Below are 24,411 nucleotides of genomic sequence, written 5' to 3'. Positions count from 1 at the left end.
TGTGATGGCAGTAACCCTTTTTTAGCTGCTCACCTTCGCTGTTTGGGTTAATGGTATCTAAACATGCTCTTCTGTGCTTTGTGGGAAGTTCAAGGGCCTCCTTGATATTTCCGAAAATTCTGTATCTAACTCTTGGTAACACCACTTTTCTTCCTGCTGAACTCCCAATCTCAGTTCCAGCTTTCCTCCAGTGGTAGACATTATTCTGTACCAAAAACCCAAGTCCCCTGTCCTTTCCAGCATGAGAAAAGATTGCAATTCCCCACCCATGTTGAAATTAAGCAATTCACCCATGATTGGAAACAATATGTCACTACCAAATAGAAGCAGATTGATATTACACAAGAAAACTTACAAAAATAAAACTTCAGTTAAAAAAATACTAAAAATAGCCCTGGCTGGTGTGGCTCAGTGGATTGAGTGCTAGCCTGCAAACCAAAGGGTCACTGGTTCGATTGCTAGTCAGGGCACATGCCTGGGTTGTGGGCCGGTCCCTGGTTGGGGGCATAAGAGAGGCAACCACACATTGATGCTTCTCTCCCTCTCCTTCTCCCTACCTTCCCCACTCTTTAAAAATAAATATTTTTTTGATCTTTAAAAAATAAAAAATACTAAAAATTATTTTACTATCTCAATAGCTATTGAGAAGGATTCAATAAATTCCAAAATTTGTTTTAGATTAAAGTGCTGAAAATCTTAGTTTTAGGGGACATTATTTTTAATCCTCACCCGAGGACAAGCTAATTGACTTTAGAGAGAGGGGAAGGGAGAGAAGGAGAGACAGAGAGAAACATCGATGCCAAAGAAAAACATCAATAGGTCGCCTCTCATATGTGCCCTGACCGTGGATGGAACCCAAAACCTAGGCACATGCCCTGACCTGAAATCGAATCAGCAACCTTTCAGGAAATGGGGTGGTGCTCCAACCAACTGAGCACACCAGCCCAGGCAGAGGCAATATTTTTTTAACATGACAAGAGGTTGTGTGTTGTGTGTGTGTATATGTTATATAAGAAGGACTATTCAGAAAGGTCATTTTTCTCTTAAAAAGAGAAACCAAAGAATTAGTTTTGTAGAGGATGTGACTCTTTATCAAGAAAATCTAATAAAAAATTACTAGATATAATACATCTGACCTCAGCAAGCCCTGTACATTTCACTAAGTGGCCCCATGGCCCAGCACTAGCAGCAGCCAGCCTTGGTTCACAGCTTGGCCTTTCCTGGGCACCTCCAAGCTCAGCACAAGTAGCAGCCATCTGAAGATCGCTTTGTAGCTTTTGCTGGTTGATCCAGGACAGAACATATGTGGTGTCTGACTTTGGCCTGCACCTCCCAGGAGGCCCCGGAGCCAGCATACCCAGTGGAGAGATTCAGACCTCATCAAAGCACCACCACCCATCCATAAGCAACACAATAAAAGAGTGGACTCAGCAGGCACCAGAGCCCTACTGAAGTGAGTCCTGCTCTATGGGGCGGGGCCCCTGAACAGCTGATCCTCCATGGTGGTTGGAGGTCACTGGTCATTTGTCACATCCGATCCTTACAGCTGATCAGCCTAGATCCCTCCCACTGATCTGCCAACAGCAGTTAAGTTTCATGACATGAGGAGGATGTACACAGCCCACACAGAGGGCACACCTTGAGTACCCAGCTTGAGTGATAGGGGAGGCTGTGCCACTAGACCATACAGGACACCTACTACATTAGGCCACTCTACCAAGCCTGGGAGATGTAGAAGCTCTACTTAATACTTAGAAGCAAACACAGGGAAGCTGCCAAAATGAGAAGACAAAGAAACATGACCCAAATGAAAAAAACAGAACAAAACTCTGGAAAAAAGAACTAAACAAAACAGAGACAAGCAGTCTACTAGATGCAGAGTTCAAATCACTGGGTATAAGGATGCTCAGTGAACTTAGTGAGAACCTCAACAGCATAAAAAAGAACCAGTCAGAAATTAAGGATATACTAATTGAAATGAAGAATAATTTGCAGGGAATCACTAATAGAGTGGATGAAGCCAAGAATCAAATCACTGATTTGGAATATAAAGAAGCAAAAAAATACCCAATCGGAACAGTAACAAGAAAAAAGAATTCTCAGGGCACATGCCTGGGTTATGGGCCAGCAAGAGGCAACTACACATTGATGTTTCTCTCCCTTTTTCTTCCTCCTTTCTCCTCTCTCTAAAAATAAATAAATAAAAACTTTTAAGAGAAAAGAAAAGAAAAGTTTTTAAAACTTTAAAAAGCATTTAAAAAAGTGAGGATAGTGTAAGGAGCCTCTGTGACAACTTCAAGTACACCAACATTCACACCATGGGGGCGCTGGAAGGGGAAGAGAGAGAGCAAGGAATTGTAAACCTACTTGAAAAAATAAAGACAAGAAACTTCCTAAATGGTGAAGAAAAATAGACATACAAGTCCAGGAAGCATAGAGAGTCCCAAAAGCCTACACCAAGACACATCATGATTAAAATGCCAAAGGTTAAAGACAAAGAGAGAATCTTAAAAGCAGCAAGAGAGAAGCAGTTAGTTGCCTACAAGGGAGCTCCCTGAAAAATCAGACTGTCAGCTGATTTTTCAAAAGAAACTTTGTAGGCCAGAAGGGATTCAAACTGATGAAAAGCAAGGATTTACAACAGAGATTACTGTATGCAACAAAGCTATCATTTAGATGCGAAGGACAGATAAAGAGCTTCCCAGACAAAAGTAAGTTAAAGGAATTCATCATCACCAAACCAGTATTATATGAAAATGTTAAAGAGTCTTCTTTAAGAAGAAGATCAAAAATATGAACAATAAAATGGCAATAAATACATATTTATCAACAATTGAATCTAAAAAACAAAATAAATGAACAAGCATAACAGAAACAGAATCATAGATACGGAGGATGTTTTGATGATTGCCAGATGGGAGGGGTGTTGGGCGGTGCAAAAAAGGCGCAGGGATTAAGAAGTACACATTGGTTGATACAGAATAGTCATGGAATGTAAAGTACAGCATAGGGAATATAGTCAATAGTAGTTTGATAAGTATGTATGGTGTCAGAAGGGTGTGTGATGATCACTTATTAGGTTATTTAATGTCTGTCTAATCACTGGGGTGTAGCCCTGAAACTAATATAATAATGTATGTCAACTGTAATTGAAAATAAAAATTATTTTAAGAAAGAAAGTGAATATTCTTGGTGGCAGGGATTTCCATCCTATAAACAGGAGAGCTTAAGTAACAGTGGATACTTCCAGTTCACCAGATTACAGCTTCCCAGGCCTGAAGCTGGGTGGGAGAGAGCCCCAGGTTCAGCACCCAGTGACCTGAGTACACATCAGCCCTGATAGGGACCCATGGAGCTTCTGAACATCAAGAGATCAAACATGGTATTTTGTCCAAGACCGTGGAATTTGGAGATAGGCTATCAGCATGAAAAGAGAAGACTGACCCGGGCTGCCTCAGTTTGGTTGCTCTGAGGCCATTCCAAATACCACATTACAATCAAGAGATAAAGGGGCCATAATGCTGGGAATCATAAATATTTTTTAAAAACATGCCATAGGGTCTCAATTGCTCAGAGGCATTATCTCAGCAAAGAATGCAAAGCTCTAAGAGGATTTTTCCATGAAGGTTGGGCAGAGGTAACTACAGGGCTAAGAGCTCACCTGGCCCGTTCTAGACAAGGGAGGGAAGGGTTGGATTAAGGTTAGTTCCCTCATACCACTACCTAACTGTTTCACTACCATTGATTTAGGACTGAATTCATTCCCCATTATTTTGTTGCTTTAGATTTATAATATAATCTATATGAAACATTTCTGGACTTGCTGTTTATTGCATTGATTAGTGTCTGTATTTAACCCTCAAGCCATATTTTTTATCTGTGTTTTGAAATATATTTTCGAATCTAAAGAAAAGAACGAGGCATAATTCTTATTGTTTAAAAATCATTGCTTCTTGACTTTTATTGTCTTTTCATTCTCTAGAGTTTTTAGGTTCTATAAATTCTCTGTGGAGATACTAACATCAATATTTTATAAAATGTATATATTAATTTAACTAATGAATCACTTATTAGCTAATTCAGTTATTAGTATGAACTAGTAATATTTCTAACAGTAGAATGCTCCATTTTCTCATGTCTTCTTTTATTTTACCAGAGTTAAAGGTATTTCTTCTTATATATCCCTAACTTAATTTCCTATGTGCTTTTAATACAATTGGTTAAAAAGGTACTTCTTTCATGCTATTTTCTGTGTAATCGCTAGTTAAGAGAAATGTAACTGATTTTTGCACCTTATATCTTGCTGTTTGGCTAAATAAATATACTACACCTAGTAATTTTTTGTTAGTTTCTCTAAATATTCTCAGTGAAAAATCACATTCTTTACACAACTAATCTTTTGGTTTCTCTTTTTAAGAAAAAAGTGACTTTTTTTAATAGTTCTCACATACACATACTTCCTGTCATATTAAAAAATTGCCTCCTAAAAGTACTATTTTTAGTACTTTAATCTGAAACAAAATTTGAAATTTATTGAATGGCTTCTAAATAGCTATTAAGATGGTGAAATAATTTTTTTTTTACCTAAGTCTTATTTTGACAAGTTTTCCTGTGTAATATGAGCCTCAATTTCTTAGGCTATTCATTCTCAGTTATAGTGAATTATTCTTTCATGGTATAAAAATGTTGTCCAGGAGCATATTTATTTATTTTTTAAATTTTTCAAGTCAGGAACACTTTAATAAAATGAGTAGAACCCACTATAACAACAGGTCTTTATTCCATGGGTTCAGATACGCAGCAGACCAGTCAATGTTCCCTGACATCTAACAATCACGTCCAATAAACGCCTGCTAGTGCGTTCCTCAGCACTTGAATTCCGACGGGCTCGCTCCGAATCCCCGTTCCAAAGCTTGCACCAACAAGTTAAGCACCCGTAAGAAAGACTGTGAGCAGTTTTAGTTCATCGTCCTCCTCCTCATCAATACACATTCCGTTTCTTCCTTCTGTGTACATGACGTCGTCAAATGGGTGCTACACTCTGCCTCTGGTACAAAGTTTATAAATACAGAATGCCAATACAAAGCTAAAAAGAGTTTAATAACAACGAGGAGATAATTAAATCTATAGGGTTGATGAAATCTGTGAAAGAGATTTAAAAACAACACACAAACTGAAACGTTTTACTTGCGGAGGGGTAAAAAAGGACAGTTTTTTGTTTTTTTTTGTTTTGGGTTTTTTGTTTGTTTGGTTTTGCTGCTGAAGGGTTTTCTAAGTTGCTCCAAGTTTACTTTCTTTCTGCTATTATCTTTAAATGCTGCAAAGCATTGTGAGCAGCATGACTGTGTCCACTGCCACAGGACATCCCAGAGCCGTGGCCGAGCGAGGCGGGACGGGTGGACAGTTCGGCGAGACACTGGTACTGCCCGTGGGCACTCAGTTCTTCTGTATCCAAATATGTCACATTAAAACCTGGTTACTTGGCGACTCCCCTGAGCAGTGGGGATGGAATCTGATTTGGAAGACTGAGGAGGCTTCTTTGCAGTTGGTTGATCTTTTCACCAGGAGAATTCCTCAAGCACATCCTAAAGAACGTCCTACCACATCTGTTAAAGACATGGTTCTCTGGAGAAATATTACTGAATTTGGCGAGAAAATTCTCAGCGACATTTCTCTCGGCTTGTTTCCAGTTGTTATACAGCACTGTAGCCTGCAGGTTGTGGTATTTTCTCTCTTATGCACGGATCTTCCCTCCGGGCACAGAGCGTGCTCAGGAAGTCTCCCGCCTGCTGCGCAGCTGACCCCTGCAATCAGCCGACAGGACTGAGCTGGTGCTCTGGCTGCAGGGAAGGGTCAGACGTCAAGGGGCCAGAACTGCGAAGCAAATACTTTCATCGGCTTTCAAAATGCGTATGGCAAGCTCTGCGGCTCCATGTTTCGCCAGCTTCTTCCTCGTACCTTCTTCACCTGCGCAGGTTCTGTCACTCACAAGGTGAAAGTGGGCACGTGTCTTTGCATATCGGATCTTTCACATTCGTAGACGGGGATGTTCTTGGTCTTCACGCCGTATTCGTGTACTACCTGAACCGGCGTTGTCCCTGCTTTAGCTGTAATCATCTTCCCCAAACTGAAGTTCCCGCTGTCCTGGCGCCGCGTCCGGGAGGGGAGGCAGCAGGAGGCAGAGGGGCGCGGCCCCACGTGCTCGCTCCGGGTCCGCGGCCCGAGGGCAGCTCCAGAGCCAGTGCCGCCGCGGCCTCCCCAGCTCTCCTCCTCCGCCGCCGCCCCCATCCCTCTGTTCCCCTCCGGCGCCCCTCTTGCCGCATATTTATTATGTTTAACAGATACATTGGTCCTAAATGTTGTGTGTATGTGTACTTTTCAGATTTGGGAGGTAAGAACAAAGCCTTCCTCATTAAATTAAGAACCACATTATCACTTTATGTTGTACAGATATTATATATCCAATGAAGATCAAAACACTGGACAGACTCAAGTCTTCTTTATGTAATTTTTATTTCTCTGTTTTTGGTCTGTTTACCTCCATATTATGGGCCATTTAAAATATTTTACATTTCATATAAGACTTCTTATAAATTTGACATATGGGTCAATATCTCTATTAGTAATATCTACATTTATTATAGAAATATCTTTCCTTGGCCAGGTCGCTCAGTTATTTGGAGCATCGTCCCCTACACCAAAAGGTTGCAAGTTCGATTCCAGGGAAGGGCACATACCTGGGTTGCAGGTTAGATCCCCAATAGGGACACAAACAGAAGGTAACAGATCGAAGTTTCTCTCTCTCTCTCTCTCTCTCTCTCACAATTCCTCTCCCTCTCAAATCAATAAGCCTATATTTGGGTGAGGATTTAATAAGTATGTATTTTCATGTTAATCATTATATACTTCATTTTATTTTTAGCTCATTATATTTAATTTATTATTCTGTTTCTATAGAATTGGGCAGATCTATCACTTTCTTCTAATTTAAAATTTTATTTTATTTTCATCTCCTTTCCCCAAATAGTTGATTTCTAAGCTTAGATTTATTGATGTCTTCTGACTTTTTTATTATTTGTTGTGACACACATTTAACCTGATGCCAGCTTTGTAATCCCTGGTTTTGAGTATTTGAAGACTGTAAATAGAACAGATATGAATGCAATCTCGACTTTTATTCTGTTTTTGTCTCATGGAGATAAAGTGTAATTTTTAGAGATAAAATATGCTTGATCTTTTTAAAAAATCAGTAACCCTTTATAATCTTGCAGATAAATTTAATCAGTTTTTACTTTATATTTTAAATTATCCTTGACTTGAATATAATAAATAAAATCATAGTTTTTAAAATACCATCCGACATGTTTTAACACATAAGTTTCTCTTTTTTGGCGTTGTTTCTTATGTTCTCTTTTTGTCTGGAACTGTTTTTGAAATAAACTTTAAACTATTTCCCTTCAAACCAAATCAGAAAACTATCTCAGACAACTGACCTACTTATTTAACTAGTGTTCTATGTAATCCTCTCAGTGACTCTCTGGGGAGCAAGGGAACCTGCTGAGTCTGGTCAGATAGAGATCTGATGGGAACAACCCTACTGCCTCCTGTTTCAGAGGCCACGGCCGACTTCCTCTTCCCGTTTTGGGGGCAAATTGCCTTAGAGGGTAGAGGTTCCCAGCAGTAGGTCTCTGACTAGGTGCCATATCAGGGCAAGCAGATGTCTGGTATAGTAGAAGCTCAAGAAAAGAGCTCGACTGCCTGGCTGGTTGGAACCCTGTCCCATATACTGAAAGGTTGTGGGTTCAATTCCGGTTAAAGCACATACCTAGGTTTCAGGTTTCATTCCTAGTTGGGGTGTGTTTGGAAGACGGCCAGTTGATGTTTCTCTCTCACACCTCTCTCTCTCTCAAAGCAATGAAAAAAATGTCCTCAGGTGAGAATTATAAAAAGGAGGTTGCCAAGTAGACTTCTCACCCAAGTTGGGGACCACAGGCAAGTTCACACCTGGGACGGTGGATCCCAGTGATGGATGGCAGGTTACCTCCCTTGGGCGTAGTCATGAAGAGCAAAGGCTTTGGAGTCAGGCTGACCTTGAATCTTGTCTCCACTTAGCAACTATGAGATGTGGAATAAATTATTTAACCTTTTTGTCATCAATTGTAAGTGTAAATACAGTACACTCCTCACATGGCTCTTCTATAGATTAAAAAAAAAATATTAAAGATCATGAAAGTAAAAGTGCCAAGCACCAGGAAGGGCTCAATGAATCCTAGTTGGCTTTATTATTATATCTAGACTCTGAACGAGAAGGAATAATACACTCTGCTTCCAGGTTGGGCTTCCCCTGACTCTGGGACTGGGGAGAATTGATTTGCCACTGACCTGAACAAAGGCTGGTCAGGGCAGCAGGAACACACATTGTTCTCGTAACCAAAGTTTCATGAAGCGTCCTCACTGAAGAGCATGCCTGTGTACCCGGCACAGCTGCCAGCCCAGTTCTTCACTTGCAATAGGTACTCAGTTACCAAAGAGAGGGAAAACACTGACAAGGAATGCTTTGCTCAGAAAAGCTTTCAGTTTCATCTCCCACTTTTGCTAAATTCCTCCTGTTTTCATGTAAATCAAAAGGTTTTGTTTCCAAAAACTTCACTCAGACTTTTTTCTCTCTGACTCTATTTTTCAGTGTAGTTCCTCCTTTGGTCCCTCAAATAGTACAGCACTTATCTCTAGGTCTCTCTGATTTTAAGAGGAACAGAAATCAGCAAAGGAGGAAAAAAAAGCAGCAGCAGAAGCAGCACGTCCCTCCGACCCTGACTTGTCCTCACAGCCCAGGGACTGCCTCCGGCTTTGCTGTTTGAATAACCTCTGGGTGTCCAATCCACCCCCACAGCTCAAGTTTGACCTCCAGAACAAATATTTGTCCCATTTTTGAGCAAAGTTTGAGAGCTTTCTTCCTCGTTTTTCTACTTTTTAAAAACGAACTGTATTCCTCTGTTGTTCCTTTGAACTTTGGTTCAGCAAGGAGTGGAATTCTCCCCAGCCCCTGCACTGGAGACCTCGGCAAAATGGAGTGGCTCACGAGCTTTCTCATCTGGCTCTTTCTTTCTGAAGCACAGGGCTTCGAAATCCCCACCAATGAGCTTCCAGAAGTAAGTACTTTCAGAAGCCTCCTTGCTGTTGGCCTATATATAAGCTCAGGAACTGACTTGCTGTTGCTATTCAAAGGCTGTGTTTTGGGTGGGAAGGAAATTTATGATAAACTCATCTAAGTAGAAGTGTTCACTGTTACAATAACTGGACTGTGTATTTACCTTTTAAAGCTTTAACGTTTTCACACAAGATGAAGTCAAAGGCAGTGTGCTGGCCCCATCATGTCACATTTATAGAGTGCAGCTGCCTACTTCTTATCTAAAAAATGGGAATAATAAATGACCTAACTCAAAAGGTATTTGAGAATTAAATGACATATGTAAATTACCTACCTAGGACAAACACTAGGAAGCATCTAATAATTATTAGCCATGAGGAGGAGGAGGAGGAGGAGGAGGAAGAGGATGATGATGATGGCGATGACTACACGTCATCACCACTGTTACACTAAAAGTATAAGAAAAGTCACTATCGAAGCACTATCATTTTTCATACCTAAGTGGACAACGATTTCTGTAATAAGGGCACATTAATTATTCCTGTTAAAGGGGAAGATGGCACATGGGCTGAGAGAGTGAAGGAATTATTTGGAGAGCTCAAGGTTTCCACTTTGGTCCTTTGGCCATCCCACATGAGGAAATTCTTGGACTGAGCCATTTTGAAAGTCATACATACAAGAGCTATTTTGATGCCAAAAAGAAATGTGCATTATGGGAGTATCCTAGGACATGGAGCAGCTTGTAATACTTGCAGAGTGGATTAACTACAAAAAATGCCAAAAAACAGGGTAACATGCAGGGGGGGAAATCTTTCTGTCTGCTTAGAAACTACCATATTTTCCAACACTTAAAAAACCACCAGAGTGTGTTGGAAACTACCAGAATTGAAGCCAAGACATCCCAATTCCTTTGCGCTTTTTCAGTCACTTCTTCCTGGTATTCCTTTTACACAGACATCATTAATCCCATGGACAACGGTTCACATTTATCCAGGCAGACACTGTTGATACTCCCAACGTCTGCCCAATACTTTCCCCAGGTACCCACCTGATCACTGGGTAATTTTTATCCCTACCTTATGTCCCATCATCTTCTAGAAAATTCAGAAATGAATTCCTTCCACTTAATAACTAGCAAATAAACATATTAAATCATTGTGTAAAAATGTGAGATTGCTCAGGGTATAGGAAATAAGATAAAATAAATAAGGAATAGGTTTATGCCTGTCACCAGCAGCCTCTTTTGATCTTTTTTATTAATAGAAATAAACATCCTAAATTCTTTTTTAAGTTTGCAGAATATGGAGATCTTGTGGAACTGGCCCCAGGCAAATTTCAATTTGTGCCCGAGAACCGGAGGCATCAGGTACAGTAAGACTTAAGTTAGCAAAGAAGAGCCCACCGGTTTACACCCAGGTGGAAGCATTGTCAAGGTGAAATCAAGTGAGGCCTCCGCAGAGCTGTCCATGAGCTCCCACACCACAGCGGTCATCTTAGTCCCTTAAAGGATATATAGTTATGTGTTTTCTTCAAATTTGAGGATTATGGGATGATTTTACTGCCTGGGAAAATCATTTACTGCCTAGGGAAGAATTCCCTCTCAGGAGGGTTTTCCCACTGCAGCCACGTGTTCTCTTTCTTCTGGTCTCTTGGTCTCCTGGGTGCGTAGAGAACAAGGGAGTGACTTGGAGAACTGGCCCCACCGGGGGCTGCCCCTGGAGGCCACCAGCAGCAGTGTAGACAAAATCCTCTCATTCACGCGGGTGAGTTCTCCAGGAAGCCAGGAAGGGTTTGGCTTCTCTAACCTATATCCTGAGAAAAGAGGTATTTGTGGAAGCGACCCTAAGCTGACTAATGACTTATTTTGTGCGGGTATGAATTTTTGACTTTCTAGAAGTCTGGGGGTTTTTCAATTTATTTTTTGATTTTTTTGTTTATTTATTTTTAGACAGAGGGGAAGAGAAGGACAGAAAGAGGGAGAGGAGAAACATCAATGTGTGGTTGCCTCTCCCATGCCCCCAACTGGGAGGACCTTAGAAGTCCAGGTTTTTGTAGACCAATAATATTAAAACCCAACAGGCAAACCCTTATGTCAGGATCTTCATCTACCCACAAGAGAAAAAACTTAGTCATTGAGAATTGCACTCAAAAAATCTAAAAGTAGGCAGCTCTTGACCTCAGTATGTCACGTAATACCCCTTAAAACCTCAGTTCACTCCCAATCAGGCAAGCTAGGCCTACGCCTGACTTATTATTTTAAAATCCATCAGACATTAAATGTTTATCCATCACTCTAAAGCCATTCAGCTTTCCATGCCTACAAGACAATCTTGCCTGTGAATAATTCCCTGGCAGAGCCATTAAATTATAGAATTTTCCACATGGCAGTCGCCATGCTTAGCTCCACCAAGGAGGAAACACATAAAGATCCCTGCTCTCGTGCAGCTTAGTCTGATGGAGGAGACAGACACGTGTCCCAGCTGTCTTGCACTGCAGAAGCGCTATGCTGCTATAAAATGCTTAGTGAAGGAATCTTACATAGGGGGTCAGAGAGAACTTCACTGAGAAAATTCTGCCTGAGCCAAGATCTGAAGGGAGACTAGGAATTAGTGATATCGAGGTAGGCGACAGAGGTGACCTGGAAAGTGGAGTATTGCAGACAGGTGGGATGGCGTGTCCAGAGCCCCGTGGTAGAAAGGAACACCCAAACAACCATCCAACTGAATAAAAAAATCAATCAGACAACTAGGATAAAGGTGATATATGCTACTCGGCATGAATTTGGTTGAATATTTTCATTTAAAAATATTTGTTTTGGCATTATATAAAAACCGATGTGCATGCAACCCAAAGGGGGCTGGGAGATTTTTTCAGAGAAACACATCAGTGGGAAATAGTATTATCAGAATGTTTGATATTTATATATGGGATCCAATGAATGAATTATAGCTCAGTATTAAAGAAGCTTTTACGGAGAGAAAGCAGTTTTTACCCTCAAGGTAATCAGTAACATACTTTTGAAGAATGATTATCTATCTACCTTCCTTTCACAGAGAAGTGTTTCTGGAGAAACTGGAGAAGCCATGGTAAGTTTGCTTGGATTTTGTTAAAAATTGATGTCTGAACGATTTTTCTGTTACCTATTACCTAGAAATCAGTACTATTGTCTCCTTTGTCTCCATCACTGAGAGCATTTACCTGCCTTTCGAAATGCCCCCTTGCCCAACTCTGTTTGGAAGTGTGTCTCAAACTCAGCATGAAAGAGACCCGTGAGCATGCAGCCAGGAGAGATGGCCCCGAGAGCTGAAAATGCCCTTTCTGTTGACTCTCTAAAGTTTTGCCAACATAGATTTCATCCAAGCATATATATTTATTCCAACCTAACAGTTATGATTTAAAATATGACATCTCACAGGTTTAGAGGAAAAAAACTCTTAAATATGAAATGACCCAACTCCCTAAGATTTTCAAAGCTATGCTTCTTGTGGCAAGAAAACGTCAAAAGGAAGTGGTTTCTGTTGGCTTCCTGCTCTGAACTGACAGAAATGGTGAGAAGCACAGGTGTAAGGGGTCAGAAGGACAAATAACTTAGCCTGGGTTTTATCTTAGCTGGAGGGGAGCTGTGTATTGAGTTGGAATGTTTCATCATGAACGAGAAAGTTTGGGGGATGACACCTGGTATTGAAATAAGCAAATCCCGTTAAAGAAAAAAAGCAAAATCTGATAGGGCTACCTAATTGCCACAGTCCTGAAGCAGCTTGGGATTCTCAGGCAGCACCTCAAATATGTGTTTGTAATCCCTTGCCTCTGATCATACTTGTGGTTTTTTGCATTGGGGCTGCCTTAAACGAGTAGAGAAAGACTGGCAAAGAAGATTCAGAAGGCCAGACCAGTAATTGCATCAACTGATGTTCTGTTTGTTGCTCACACCCATCAGTGTCGTTGCTTTTTGTTTTAATGTGGGGAAGCATGAGAAGACGGGGGGAAGACTAAATGTCAATGGATAAAATCAAAGACGATAGATAGCAGTACGGGGACCTCATGTGTCTTCCGCCCCACTGTACTCCTGGCTGCACCCCACTCTGGAGATGCAGCCAAGGTCCCCTTCCAGCATTTCAATCCTGTATCCTCTTTCTTACTATGACCCTGCATTTGAAGTTATTTCCTGGACTTTCTTGATCCAATCCTGCTTCCCACAACCATTTTATACTTATGTTCTAACTTTAAAAATCATTTTTAATAGACTTATAGAGCTGAAAGGCATCTCAGGATAGCTCAAAATAAAGACAGACTTCTCCCTGGGGGAGTGTTTCAAGCTAGGACAATGCTTCATAATACCCGAGATATACTCATGTGCTTAACAATGCCTTGGGCGTATTCACAATAAAATGTACTGCTTTTAACATCAGATATATAGGGAAGTTCTGTGTAATTTTTCTCTGAGTACAGTTACACTTTCTCGCCAATTACAGGAAGACAGTGATCAAATAACTCTTTATAGCTACAAGGTCCAGTCCACTGTCACTTCCCGCACAGCCAACACCGTGATCCAGAGCAAAGTGGTGAACAACTCCCCACAGCCTCAGAATGTCGTGTTCGACGTGCAGATCCCCAAAGGGGCCTTCATTTCCAACTTCTCCATGTGAGTGCTTCTCCATCACCAGGAACTGGGTGTGCTCGCCTCACAGAATCACCGGTAGAATGGGCCCTACTGGCCCATTGCTCCAGGGGAGCTCGTTCTCAGGGCTTTGGACCCACAGGAGGTCAAGGGTCATGTGAAGTGGGTCTTAATACTTTGTTTCTGTTCAAAATATCATAATATTTAAAGGATTTGCTTTTCTTTTCTAATAAATTTAAAGTAAACTTAAGCTATCTCTATAGTAACAACCTCCCACTTACTTGCACTTTAATGTACTTTCTTGGAGGGAGAGAAATATGAGTGGCCCTGGCTTCCAGAAAACCATAGATGAGAGTGTGCAGAACAGTTTAGTGTCATCTGTCATATGTTTCTCCATGGGAAAAAAAAAAAACGAGAACCACTGATTAAGTCCAATCATCTGTCTAGTGATTGACTTCTGTTATACCACCGACAAGTGTGCGCTCCAGGCTGGCCTTGCTTACCTCCTTGATGATAAACTCATTGTGTTCCGTGGCAATCCACTAAATGTTGATAGGTCTGTTAGAACGATTTCTTATACTTAACTGAAGCCTGTTCCGTTTTCTACGCAGTGCACATACAGTTATTTTGGTCTCCCTCAACACAGGGCTGAGTTTACGAGACCAGCGAAGGTAGCTGCTTGTGTAACCACAGTTTAACAGGGGCTGTGCAGATCTCCGTATCCACAATACTCCCTCTGCCCCTTATCAAGCTTCCAAACATGCTACCATCAGAAATGACTTCCTTTTGTCTTAAGTACTTTCTCGTCTTAGAACCTTAGTATGATTTGATAGAAATGGTGCTAACCTGGCCACTAAGGTCCAGTTCTAACTCAGTCTCTGACCAGCTGTATGGCCTTGAACAAAACACTTGTCTCCTTAGCTCTGATTTCTCTCATCTAAAGAGGCAAACTTAAATGTGTGCCTCAGCAAGCATGTTATTGAAATTTAGGAAGGGAACCTTTTTAGTAAAACTCTCCCTCACACTGCAGAATTTCTGGCGTTCTTGGTGCGCTCCCATCATGCCAGTAGTACTTTGAGTCATCAGAACAGCCTAAAACATTGCCACATAATTGGAAGTTCCTTCTTGGGGAAAGATACTGCCCATTTGAGTGCTATACGCATCCTTTCATTTGTAAAATTCTGTAATTCAGCTGCTCGGATGAATCATTTCTTGGCATGGATTAGATGACAGCCAGCTAAAATTCAGATGAGTAGAGATGGAGGTGCAAAGAGAGGACAGAGACCCCCAGGGGAGATGTTAGCAAGGTAAACACAAACTTTGCAAGGGGGTCATTCCCCAACACCTTCCTCCAGCTTTCTTTAATTTCTGCTACCCTTGTAGGAGAGCAAAATGTCCCCAAGCTGTGGCAGATTCTTAACTCATAGAAGATTGATTTTATAAACCAAATGTAAGCCAGATTATATGACTTACCTGTTACCTCTCCTAAGCACATTTGTGATTCGAAAGGGATATTCAAAGCAACCTAAGTGCCCACCAATAGGTGAGCGGATAAAAAAAAGATGTGATACATATATACAGGGTCCAGCACAAATAACGCCCCTTTTTATCACAAAATCTGTGATTACAAAATCATAAGCATGTAATTCTGTAACATAATAATATCACACTCAAGCACACCATATGACATTTTAGATGAAATTTTCAAATTAAAACTATAAGTTATTACACCCGTATTATTACCCTACCAACCACACTCAAGCAGGCCTTATCCTGCCAGACCCTATACAATGCACTATTACTCGGCCGTAAAAAAGAATGAAACCTTACCTTTTGTGACAACATGGATGGACCTAGAGAGTATTATGATAAGTGAAATAAGACAGACAGAGTAAGACAAATACCATATGGTTTCACTTATATGTGGAATCTAAAGAACAAAATAAATGAACACACAAACTGAATCAGACTCACAGATGCAGAGAACAAACTGATGGTGCCAGAGTGAAGAGGGGTTCGCGGGCTGTTTGAAAAGGTGAAAGAATTAAGAAGTACAAATGGTCAGTGACAAAATAATCACAGGGATGTAAAGTATAGCATAGGAAATGATATTGTAATATCAATGTATGGGGCCATGTGGGTACTAGACTTATAGGGAAATCACTTCATAAATTATATAAATGTTCAATAATTATACTGTACCCCTGAAACTATTATAAAATAATATTGAATCTCAACCATAATTTTTAAAATGTAAGTTTTTTTAAACAGACACCCAAAGAATATAATGCTTAATCTGAAGGGTACAATTTGAAAATGAGGAAACTTTTTAAACACAAACAGCAGTAGTGAGGGAAAGCCTGTAGGATGGGAGTCTACACGTCCTCTTGAAATCACACTCAGATAAGGGGACTCCTGTGTTTGAAATAGGCAAATGTCTCTCTTCTCTTTTCCCCCAGGTGCAAAAGCATCAGTGCTCCCACTCAGTAAATCCATCTGGTTGGCATGTTTGCTTGTTTTTTGTTTGTTTGCTATTTTTGTTTGCCTTGCTATTCGGACCAACTGGTACCTTTCTGTCATTTTCTAGGAGTGTAGACGGCACCACATTCACTAGTTCTATTAAGGAGAAAACTGTGGCCCGAGCGCTCTACTCACAGGCAAGAGCAAAAGGCAAAAGCACCGGATTGGTGAGGTAAGTGCTGGACAGCAGGCCTGCGCCCTCCCAACTGCCGTCCCCCCACCCCCTGTCCCTTCCTCACGAGCACACAGGCCCGGAAAGGCACACAGCATTGTGGTCAGGTGGTAGAGTTGGGTGTCCCGTTTCTATTCCCTGAGGCCTCTCTGCAACGACTGAGCTATCCTTACATGGCCTGTAGTTCTGTAGTTAATGTGGATTTGCTAAAGTCAACTACAGAAATGTTGGTGATCTGGTGACAACACTCACCACATAAAGTTGACCCCTGATCAACGCAGTTTGAACTGTACGGGTCCCCTGAAGTGTGGATTTTTTTCAATAGATACAACTGGCCCTTCACATCCCCAGATTCAACCAGCCTCCAGTGAAAACAGTACTTTTGCATTCCCAACCACAGATCCCTAATCCGAGATCAAAAACGCTGTATTTCTTACACAGTTGGTTGAATCTGCAGATGTGAAGCCGTGGAATAGGAATGGGCGACTGTAGTGTCAAAAGTTACACGCAGATTTTCTACTGTGCTCTGTGCCCTGTGTTGTTTGAGGGTCAGCTGCACACGGAAAGAAAGATTTGGAATTTGTTTTAATGATTTATTCTGCCTTGTTTATATCAGGTAAGCCCTTCTCGTATCAGTTACTTAGCTTAGATTATGTTTATTTTGTTCTCCTTGTAATCTTAAAGCACTGGGAGTGCCAAGCCATCTGAAAGCCTCTTGGGAGCAAGAAACTTCAAAGGAATTTTCAACCAATCACTTCTCACACTGCGCATATCCTGCCGTCCTCTTTTTCTTCATCTCCTCTTCCTCTTCCACATCCCCAAATTTACCTTCACTTGAAATTCTTTTCATTTCATCCATGCCTGCATTCATTCAGGGAAAATTCACTGAGCTCCGTACCCAGCTGACAGCAACACCGCAGCACACACTGCTGGCTGGCGAGGGAGACAGCTGAGGAACCTATAACGTAGAGGGGCTATAATACATATACGTGGTAATATATGTAATTATGCATCATTACATACAATATATGAGGGGGATCTCAAAAACTCAGAATTTATTTATAAAAGATTGTGTATTTATTCTTCAATGTTTAAACTTCAGTCACCTTGAAAGTACTCTCCATTGGATGCAATACAGGTATCAAGATATTTTTTCCACCGCTCAAAACCGTTTTTGAACTGGTCAATTTTGATGCCTTTTAGTGCTTCTGTTGTTTTTTGTTTCACCTTTTCCACATCAGCAGAATGTTTCCCTCTGAGGACTTTTTTCATCTGGGGAAACAAACAAATAAAAATTGCTTGGGGCAAGATCCAGTGAATAGGGAGGCTGGGGCATGGGGGTCATGCCATTTTGGGTCAAAAACTGCTGAACACTCTGTGGTGTGGACAGGTGCACTGATAAGTCACTCATCATGAAATGGGCAAACACATTGAAAGAGTCTTTTAAAAAAAGAGTTCACTGGACAATAATGGGGGGGTGGAAATGGGAGGGAGGTGGGGAGGGATGGGGGTTAGGCTAGGATGGGGGGAAAAGGCAGAGAACGGTACTTGAACAGCAATAAAATTAAAAAATAAAAAGTTCACTGAAGCCAAACACAGCCTCTCACAACAACGCCTGCTGGTACACTGATACAGATGGGTTCCTAGAACACTCTCCCAGAAGGGGAAGCCTGTCCTACAAGGAACCCCCCCCCAGAAGATAATTCTAGTTTTGGGGGGTTCTCCCCTCATATAATGGAGTGAGTACTAATGTAAAGAGGGTACAAAACCCTATGGGAGCTCAAGTGTACAATTCTGTCTGGGAGTCCAGAAAAGTCATCACAGAGGACCTGATGTGTAACTGAGCCAAATAGATTGTAAAAATGTATCCAGATGGAGGAAGGAGAGAAAAAGTTCAACCAGAGGGAACAAACACCTCCAATGTTGATCCGGGGTAATAGGTTCTTTTATCTTTAGGGTATCATTTTGCCATCTTTACCCATCCTTTTGACCACGATGTCCACTCATCAGTCATTTATTCATTCTACAAATATTTGTTAGTAACAGAAGCTCTTCTAGGTACTGCAGATACAACAGAGACCATAGAGCTCACATTCTAGCCCACTCCCCAGTCAAGAAGACCACCCATCGCCGCTGCACTTCTAAGGTGTGCACCATCCACACTCATCTCTTTTCTCGGGCACCTGATACCCCCAGGGTGACTTCCCTGCAGTGCTTGCCCAGTCCCCAATGGGCTCATTATCACAGTCTCACCCTGCCTATTTAGTCATTTAATTTTAAAGAATATTCATTCTGTATCCTGATGCTCAAATGACCCTCATTTGATAATTTCTCTTTAAAACTATAAACATTTCAAGATCAGTGATGGTATTGGACTTCATATACACATGACTAAATAAGGCCTTATCCTGGAAATACATTTTCAATTTGATGACATAATAGATGTCTTCTCTCTAGAGACTTTCGGACATATAAAGAGTTCCTAGAATGAGTCTACAGTGCAGCAGAGGAAATGCGTGCTGCCTTCAGAGTTACCTAGACTTTGGTAGGAGTCTCAGCGCTACACTTGAGTACCTGTGTGGTCTCGAGCAGGCTAAATGAGGGCACTGATACCCATCTTGCAGAGCTACTTTGCAAGCTATGATGACATATGTCAAGTTTCTGGTACATAATAGGAATCAATAATTGGTAGCTTTTTGCAAATGTCCTTCAAATCTGTAAGAAGTTCTAGAAGAAAAAGATCAGGTAGGAGAGGAGACTAAAAGATTAATGGAATTAAATTTATATGGAGGTTTTAGTGCTCATTTGCATGCACAATTGCTAGCAGGTGTGATCGCCCAAAAAGGCCCAGCTGCCCTCCGCCTAGATTCTGGGTCTTACCCACGGTCGTGCATGTGATAACTTACATCGGGGGCTTGCATCTTTAGGAGCAATGTTCTGGATATGGAGAACTTCAAAACCGAAGTGAACGTCCTCCCTGGAGCAAAGGTGCAGTTTGAACTTCATTACCAGGAAGTGAAGTGGAGAAAGCTGGGGTCCTATGAACACAGGATTCATCTGCAGCCGGGACGTCTGGCCAAACACTTGGAGGTAAGCTCGCATTGCAGGGTGTGCAGTGACGCCACCCTCTTATGGTTCCGCTGTTCACCACTCTTTGTGGTGCTGGATGCCACTCAACTCTGCTAGACAGGTGTGCTGAAAACATTATAGGTTTGGAGTCCACCAGGCCACTTCCTTACGATTTCAATGCCAGCTCAGCTTCTTATTAGCTATGTCAGTTTCCTAGTGCTGCTGTAACAACGGACCACAAACTGGGGGCTTTCAACAACAGAAATTTACGTTCTCACAGTTCAGGAGAAGTCTGAAATAATCAAGCTGTTGGGAGGGCTACGCTCCCAGAGGCTCCAGGGGAGAGTCTATGCTGTGCTGCTCCTGGCGTCTGGCAGCTGCTGGCACTGCTTGACCTCTAGCCTCACGGCCACATTCTCTGCCTTTGTGGTCACCTGACCTCCTCTGTGTGTCCCAACCTCCCCTCCCCCTCTGCTTTTTCTCTTATAAAAACAGTTGTCATTGGATTTAGGACCCACTGGATAGTACAGGATGATCTCATCTCAAGATTCTTAATACACTTGTGAAGATCTTTTTCCAAATGAGGTAACATTCCTGTAGACATATCTTTCGGGGTCATTCATCCCACTACACCAGCCTTCTGACACGGGACAAGTTATCCTGAGTGTCCATATTTTCATATGTGAAAAAGGTATTACCACATGTTTTGTCATGAGGCTAAAAAACAGTATGAGTACAGCAATGTCAACTGAAAAGCTGGAGCTGACCGAAGCCTTTGAAAGTCAAGAAGCTGTGAACGAAGAAGCATTAAGAGCTCGGGCCCTGGGTTTGAAGCATGGCTTGGCCACTCACTAGCTGGTCACTTCGAATCTCTGTTTTTTCATCTGTCAAATGAGAAATAAAAAATAAGAACAATAACAGGTAATAATAATATTGGTGAGAGTTAAATGAGCTTACATATGTAAATTGCTCAGCAGAGCACTTAAATTATACATAGAGAAATGGCAGCTATGACTGACTATGCTTTTGCCAAGGATCACCAAGGGGGTGATCCTTGGTGGATAAGAGGGATTTCCAATATGAGGGATTGCCTCCTATTAGCTCTGTTCAAAACAAGACAGAAAAGGAATAAAAAGGCCCAGGATGTGGGGAAAATGGTCTTTTACTGGCAGATCTACAAAGTAAATGCAGAATGATTTAACAATGGCTTTTCTCCTCTTTTGTGTGTGTGTGTGCTAACAACATGAATGCTCTTAAATGGAATGGGATGGAATGGGATGGAATAGAATAGAATAGAATAGAACAGAACAGAATAGAATAAGAATGGAGTGGAATGGAGTGGAATAGAATAGAATAGAATAGAATAGAATAGAATAGAATAGAATAGAATAGAATAAGAATGGAATAGAATAGAATAGAATAGAATAGAATAGAATAGAATAGAATAGAATGGAATAGAATAGAATAGAACAGAATAGAATAAGAATGGAATGGAATGGAATGGAATGGAATGGAATGGAATGGAATGGAATAGAATAGAATAGAATAGAATAGAATAGAATGAATTAATCCCAGAGAAATGAAGCAATAGAAGGTGAGTACTGATTTGCCTAAAGGGTCTTCAGCCTCCATGGGGAAATGCATCCCATCCCAGGGAATTTAAATAACATGCAGTGATCATGGAACCATGCTGGGTAACCTTTGAGAAAACTTAAAGAAGAGTAAACCAGCAGAGGGCTTAGCAATTGTACTTCTTGCACAAAAAGACTTGAAAGATATTTTGATGTTTTGAGTAATTTTCTTTGCCATCTCTAGGTAGACGTGTGGATTATTGAACCTCAGGGATTGAAATTTCTTCATGTTCCGGACACATCTGATGGCCATTTTGATGGTGTTCCAGTCATATCTAAAGGACACCAGAAGGTAGTCACATCACTGCGTATTGCAGAGAGCCTAAGTGGCCTCCAGACATGGGTTCTGCTCTCCTCCTGTTCCCTGGGGAATAGAAAAGGTCTCCCATTCTGAGCTGAGGGAACTATATGAAGGAGTAGTGGTCCCTGAGCCAAGTCTTGGGTCTTCCACAGGATACACAAAGCAAAACTCCCAATTGTTTCATTGCATTTTGACTAGTGACTGCCCTTTTGGAGCTTCATTTCCCCCAAGTCGTCTGCCTGACCTGTAACTAAAAGACAGCTTTCACATAACATATGGTGGATTTACATTAATCACAGCAAGAGATATTCAATTTAATTCTCACTGCCTTAACACGAATAATAACCAACTCTGGAGGAGTCGAATTTCTCCAAGCACCCTTCAGAACTAGAGCTGGTAACCATTTCTTCCAGGTGGGGAACAGAGGAATTCTCTGAATCTCTTCAGAAAGGCCTGAAACTTGGCCAACAGCCCCACAGTCTGGCAGATGCTCCCCTCACATACCTTGGCACTGTCCCTTCCATCAGTAACCGCACCACTGATGCTGTCTGGGTGCAGAATGGCCATTGGGCCATTGGGCCATACCTCTTTTCCTGCAGACATGAGAAGGTGCAACTGTCAACCCTTCACCTGCAGAGGAATGGGGACAGGGACCGGTCTCTGACGACTCTGTTTTTTCCAGGCCCATGTGTCCTTCAAGCCCACAGTAGCACAACAAAGAAAATGCTCCAACTGCTCTGAGACTGCAGTGGATGGAGAGCTGGTGGTATTGTATGATGTGAACAGAGAGGAGAATGCTGGGAAACTCGAGGTGGGTGAAAACAGACTCTAGGATAGCCACCTCACTGAGGCCAAAGAAGTGTCTCCTGTTGAACAAACTGCCTGGCCTCTGGGTAGTTGCCAGCTGCCAAGGCAAGTGTCAAGGCTGCCAAGAAGGGATTGAAATTATATTTGCATACTGCTAAACATATCTCTTCACATCAGGAAAACTGAACCAAGGGTCATTGGGTCTCATGTCCTTGTCCTGGAAAAGTGATTCTAGGCCTTACATGAAGAATAATAGAAAATAACAAAATGGGAATTTTGCATGACCTTTCAAGGCCCTTTGCAACTAGATTATCAAAGAAAGCAGTCTTGGGGCTGGAAGGGAGGCACAACCAAAGCCTAGAGAAAGATCGCAGCCAAGGGTGAATTCCAGATCAATGTTCATTGTGAGATTTCCTGAAAAGTGTCCTTTTCTTTGTGTCATATCTTAAGTGTGTGTTTGGATTTCCCTTGTGCTAAAATAGAGCCCTTAGGGTGTATCCAGAAGCCTGTGCTTCTCTCCAGGAACAGGGAGATAGGAAGTGTCCACAGCTGTACCCTACATGGGAGCCCTATAACATGTTTGTAGAAGCAGCCAGAGAGCAGCAGAAAGAGAATGAGGGGAGCCAATCATTACAGCCTGCAGCAGGCAACAAAGAGGATGACCAAGCATCCAGCTGGAATGGCCTCCCTTTCACCTCAAGGACAATCCGAACTCTCTGGAGTGCCCATAAAGGTCCTTTATGATTGCCCTGCTGACACTCCACCCTGATTCCCTGGATGCTTGAATTCTATGGCCCCATTGTGCTGAACAACTTGCAGAGCCCCAGGCATGCCTTCTTCACTTGCAGCATCACTGCACCGTCTGAAACTCTCTGCCCCAACCCTACCCCTGCCCAACCTGGCCCAGATGCTGACAGGCTAACTCCAAACTCATACTCAAGTCCAGTGTAGATGCCATTTCCTTGGGAAAGACTCCCCTTTCTGAATCAGATGTTACTCCACCGGGCATTCTTGGAGACTGTATATTCCTGATGGTAGCACTTAACACTCTGAGCTATAAACTGCCTCTTTACTTGTCTGGATCCTCCACTGGCCCGAGAGCTCAGAAGGACAGGGGCTCACCTGATTCACCACTGGCTAGCAGGGTGCCTGGGGCAGAGGCTATCAGTGAAGACTGGGTGGAGTGGAGGACAGTGGAGAGGACAAGAGAAAAGTGAAACACCCCGGGGAGGGCTGGGACCTTCACAGGGAAGGAAGAAGGGAGAGCCTGATGGATGCCAAGCTGCTGCATCAGTTCTCTTCTTTACGTCTGTCGTATCTCCTGCTCACCTTGACTCACCTCTCCTCTGTTAGTCCCCAGAGCCCCATTTTCCTACATTCCAAACATTGGTAATGGTTTGGTCCACAAATATGTTCTGTTTTTTAGGTATTTAATGGATATTTTGTCCACTTTTTTGCTCCTGAAAACATGGACCCGATTCCCAAAAACATCCTTTTTGTCATTGATGTCAGTGGCTCAATGTGGGGAATAAAAATGAAGCAAGTAAGTACCCCTTGTTGTCATGGTGTGTGGGACTCCCTACCTTCTTTGATCCCCTCCCAACGGAGCGATCATTCCAAGCACCTTACCCCCAGGGCTTGCCTTAGCTCGGGCTGTTGTGACAAAGTGCCACAGACTGGATGGCTTATAAGTAACCGAAATTTAACTCAAAGCTCACCTTTGTGAAAAATTGTATCTCAGTGTAAACTCTTCTCATTCTGATCATGCTTCTGCTTAATAGTATTTTGTTTTTACTACATAAGGTTTTGCTTTCATATCTTGCCATTTTTCACAAATAATTTTGAAAGCATGTAAGTATATCTTCCCTGATTATACTGCAATTCTTTGAGGGAGACCACCCTGTCTCATGTTTTCTTGTGTGGAGCTCAGTGTAGGCGTATTTAGCATTCAATTGTGATAGATTCCACTCTAAAGAACAAACAAGGAAATTTCTTATTATTCAACAACCATTTCTGACCTTCCAAGTGTACACTACTCTTCTAGCATCCAAAAAAAGGGAAATACGTGGCCCCTGCCAACTGTGCTCATACTCCAACACTAGGTCTCCCAGCAGTGGCATTATTGACACTTCGGATTTGACCATT

General features: G+C 41.9%; 1 protein-coding gene and 1 pseudogene across 1 annotated transcript in view; one reads left to right on the top strand and one right to left on the bottom strand.

Annotated features, from left to right (window-relative positions):
- Positions 1-5,287: 5,287 nt before the first annotated feature.
- Positions 5,288-6,117, bottom strand: LOC112321024 (interferon-inducible double-stranded RNA-dependent protein kinase activator A pseudogene; annotated as a pseudogene).
- A 2,755-nt stretch (positions 6,118-8,872) lies between these two features.
- The window catches only part of ITIH2 (inter-alpha-trypsin inhibitor heavy chain 2), a 35,577-nt gene continuing 20,038 nt past the window's right edge, over positions 8,873-24,411 (top strand). The window contains exons 1-9 of the mRNA XM_024578287.4: positions 8,873-9,149; positions 10,440-10,514; positions 12,202-12,234; positions 13,621-13,790; positions 16,354-16,458; positions 19,386-19,548; positions 21,343-21,450; positions 22,142-22,270; positions 23,693-23,809. Of these exons, the coding sequence (XP_024434055.2) occupies positions 9,066-9,149; positions 10,440-10,514; positions 12,202-12,234; positions 13,621-13,790; positions 16,354-16,458; positions 19,386-19,548; positions 21,343-21,450; positions 22,142-22,270; positions 23,693-23,809 (984 nt within the window). The 5' untranslated portion in view covers positions 8,873-9,065. The remainder of the gene's footprint in view (positions 9,150-10,439; positions 10,515-12,201; positions 12,235-13,620; positions 13,791-16,353; positions 16,459-19,385; positions 19,549-21,342; positions 21,451-22,141; positions 22,271-23,692; positions 23,810-24,411) is intronic.

The sequence above is a fragment of the Desmodus rotundus genome, chromosome 4 (genome assembly GCF_022682495.2).
Source record: "Desmodus rotundus isolate HL8 chromosome 4, HLdesRot8A.1, whole genome shotgun sequence".
Lineage (NCBI taxonomy): Eukaryota > Metazoa > Chordata > Mammalia > Chiroptera > Phyllostomidae > Desmodus > Desmodus rotundus.
Note: the sequence above shows the minus strand (reverse complement) of the source record. Positions and strands in the feature narration are given on the sequence as shown.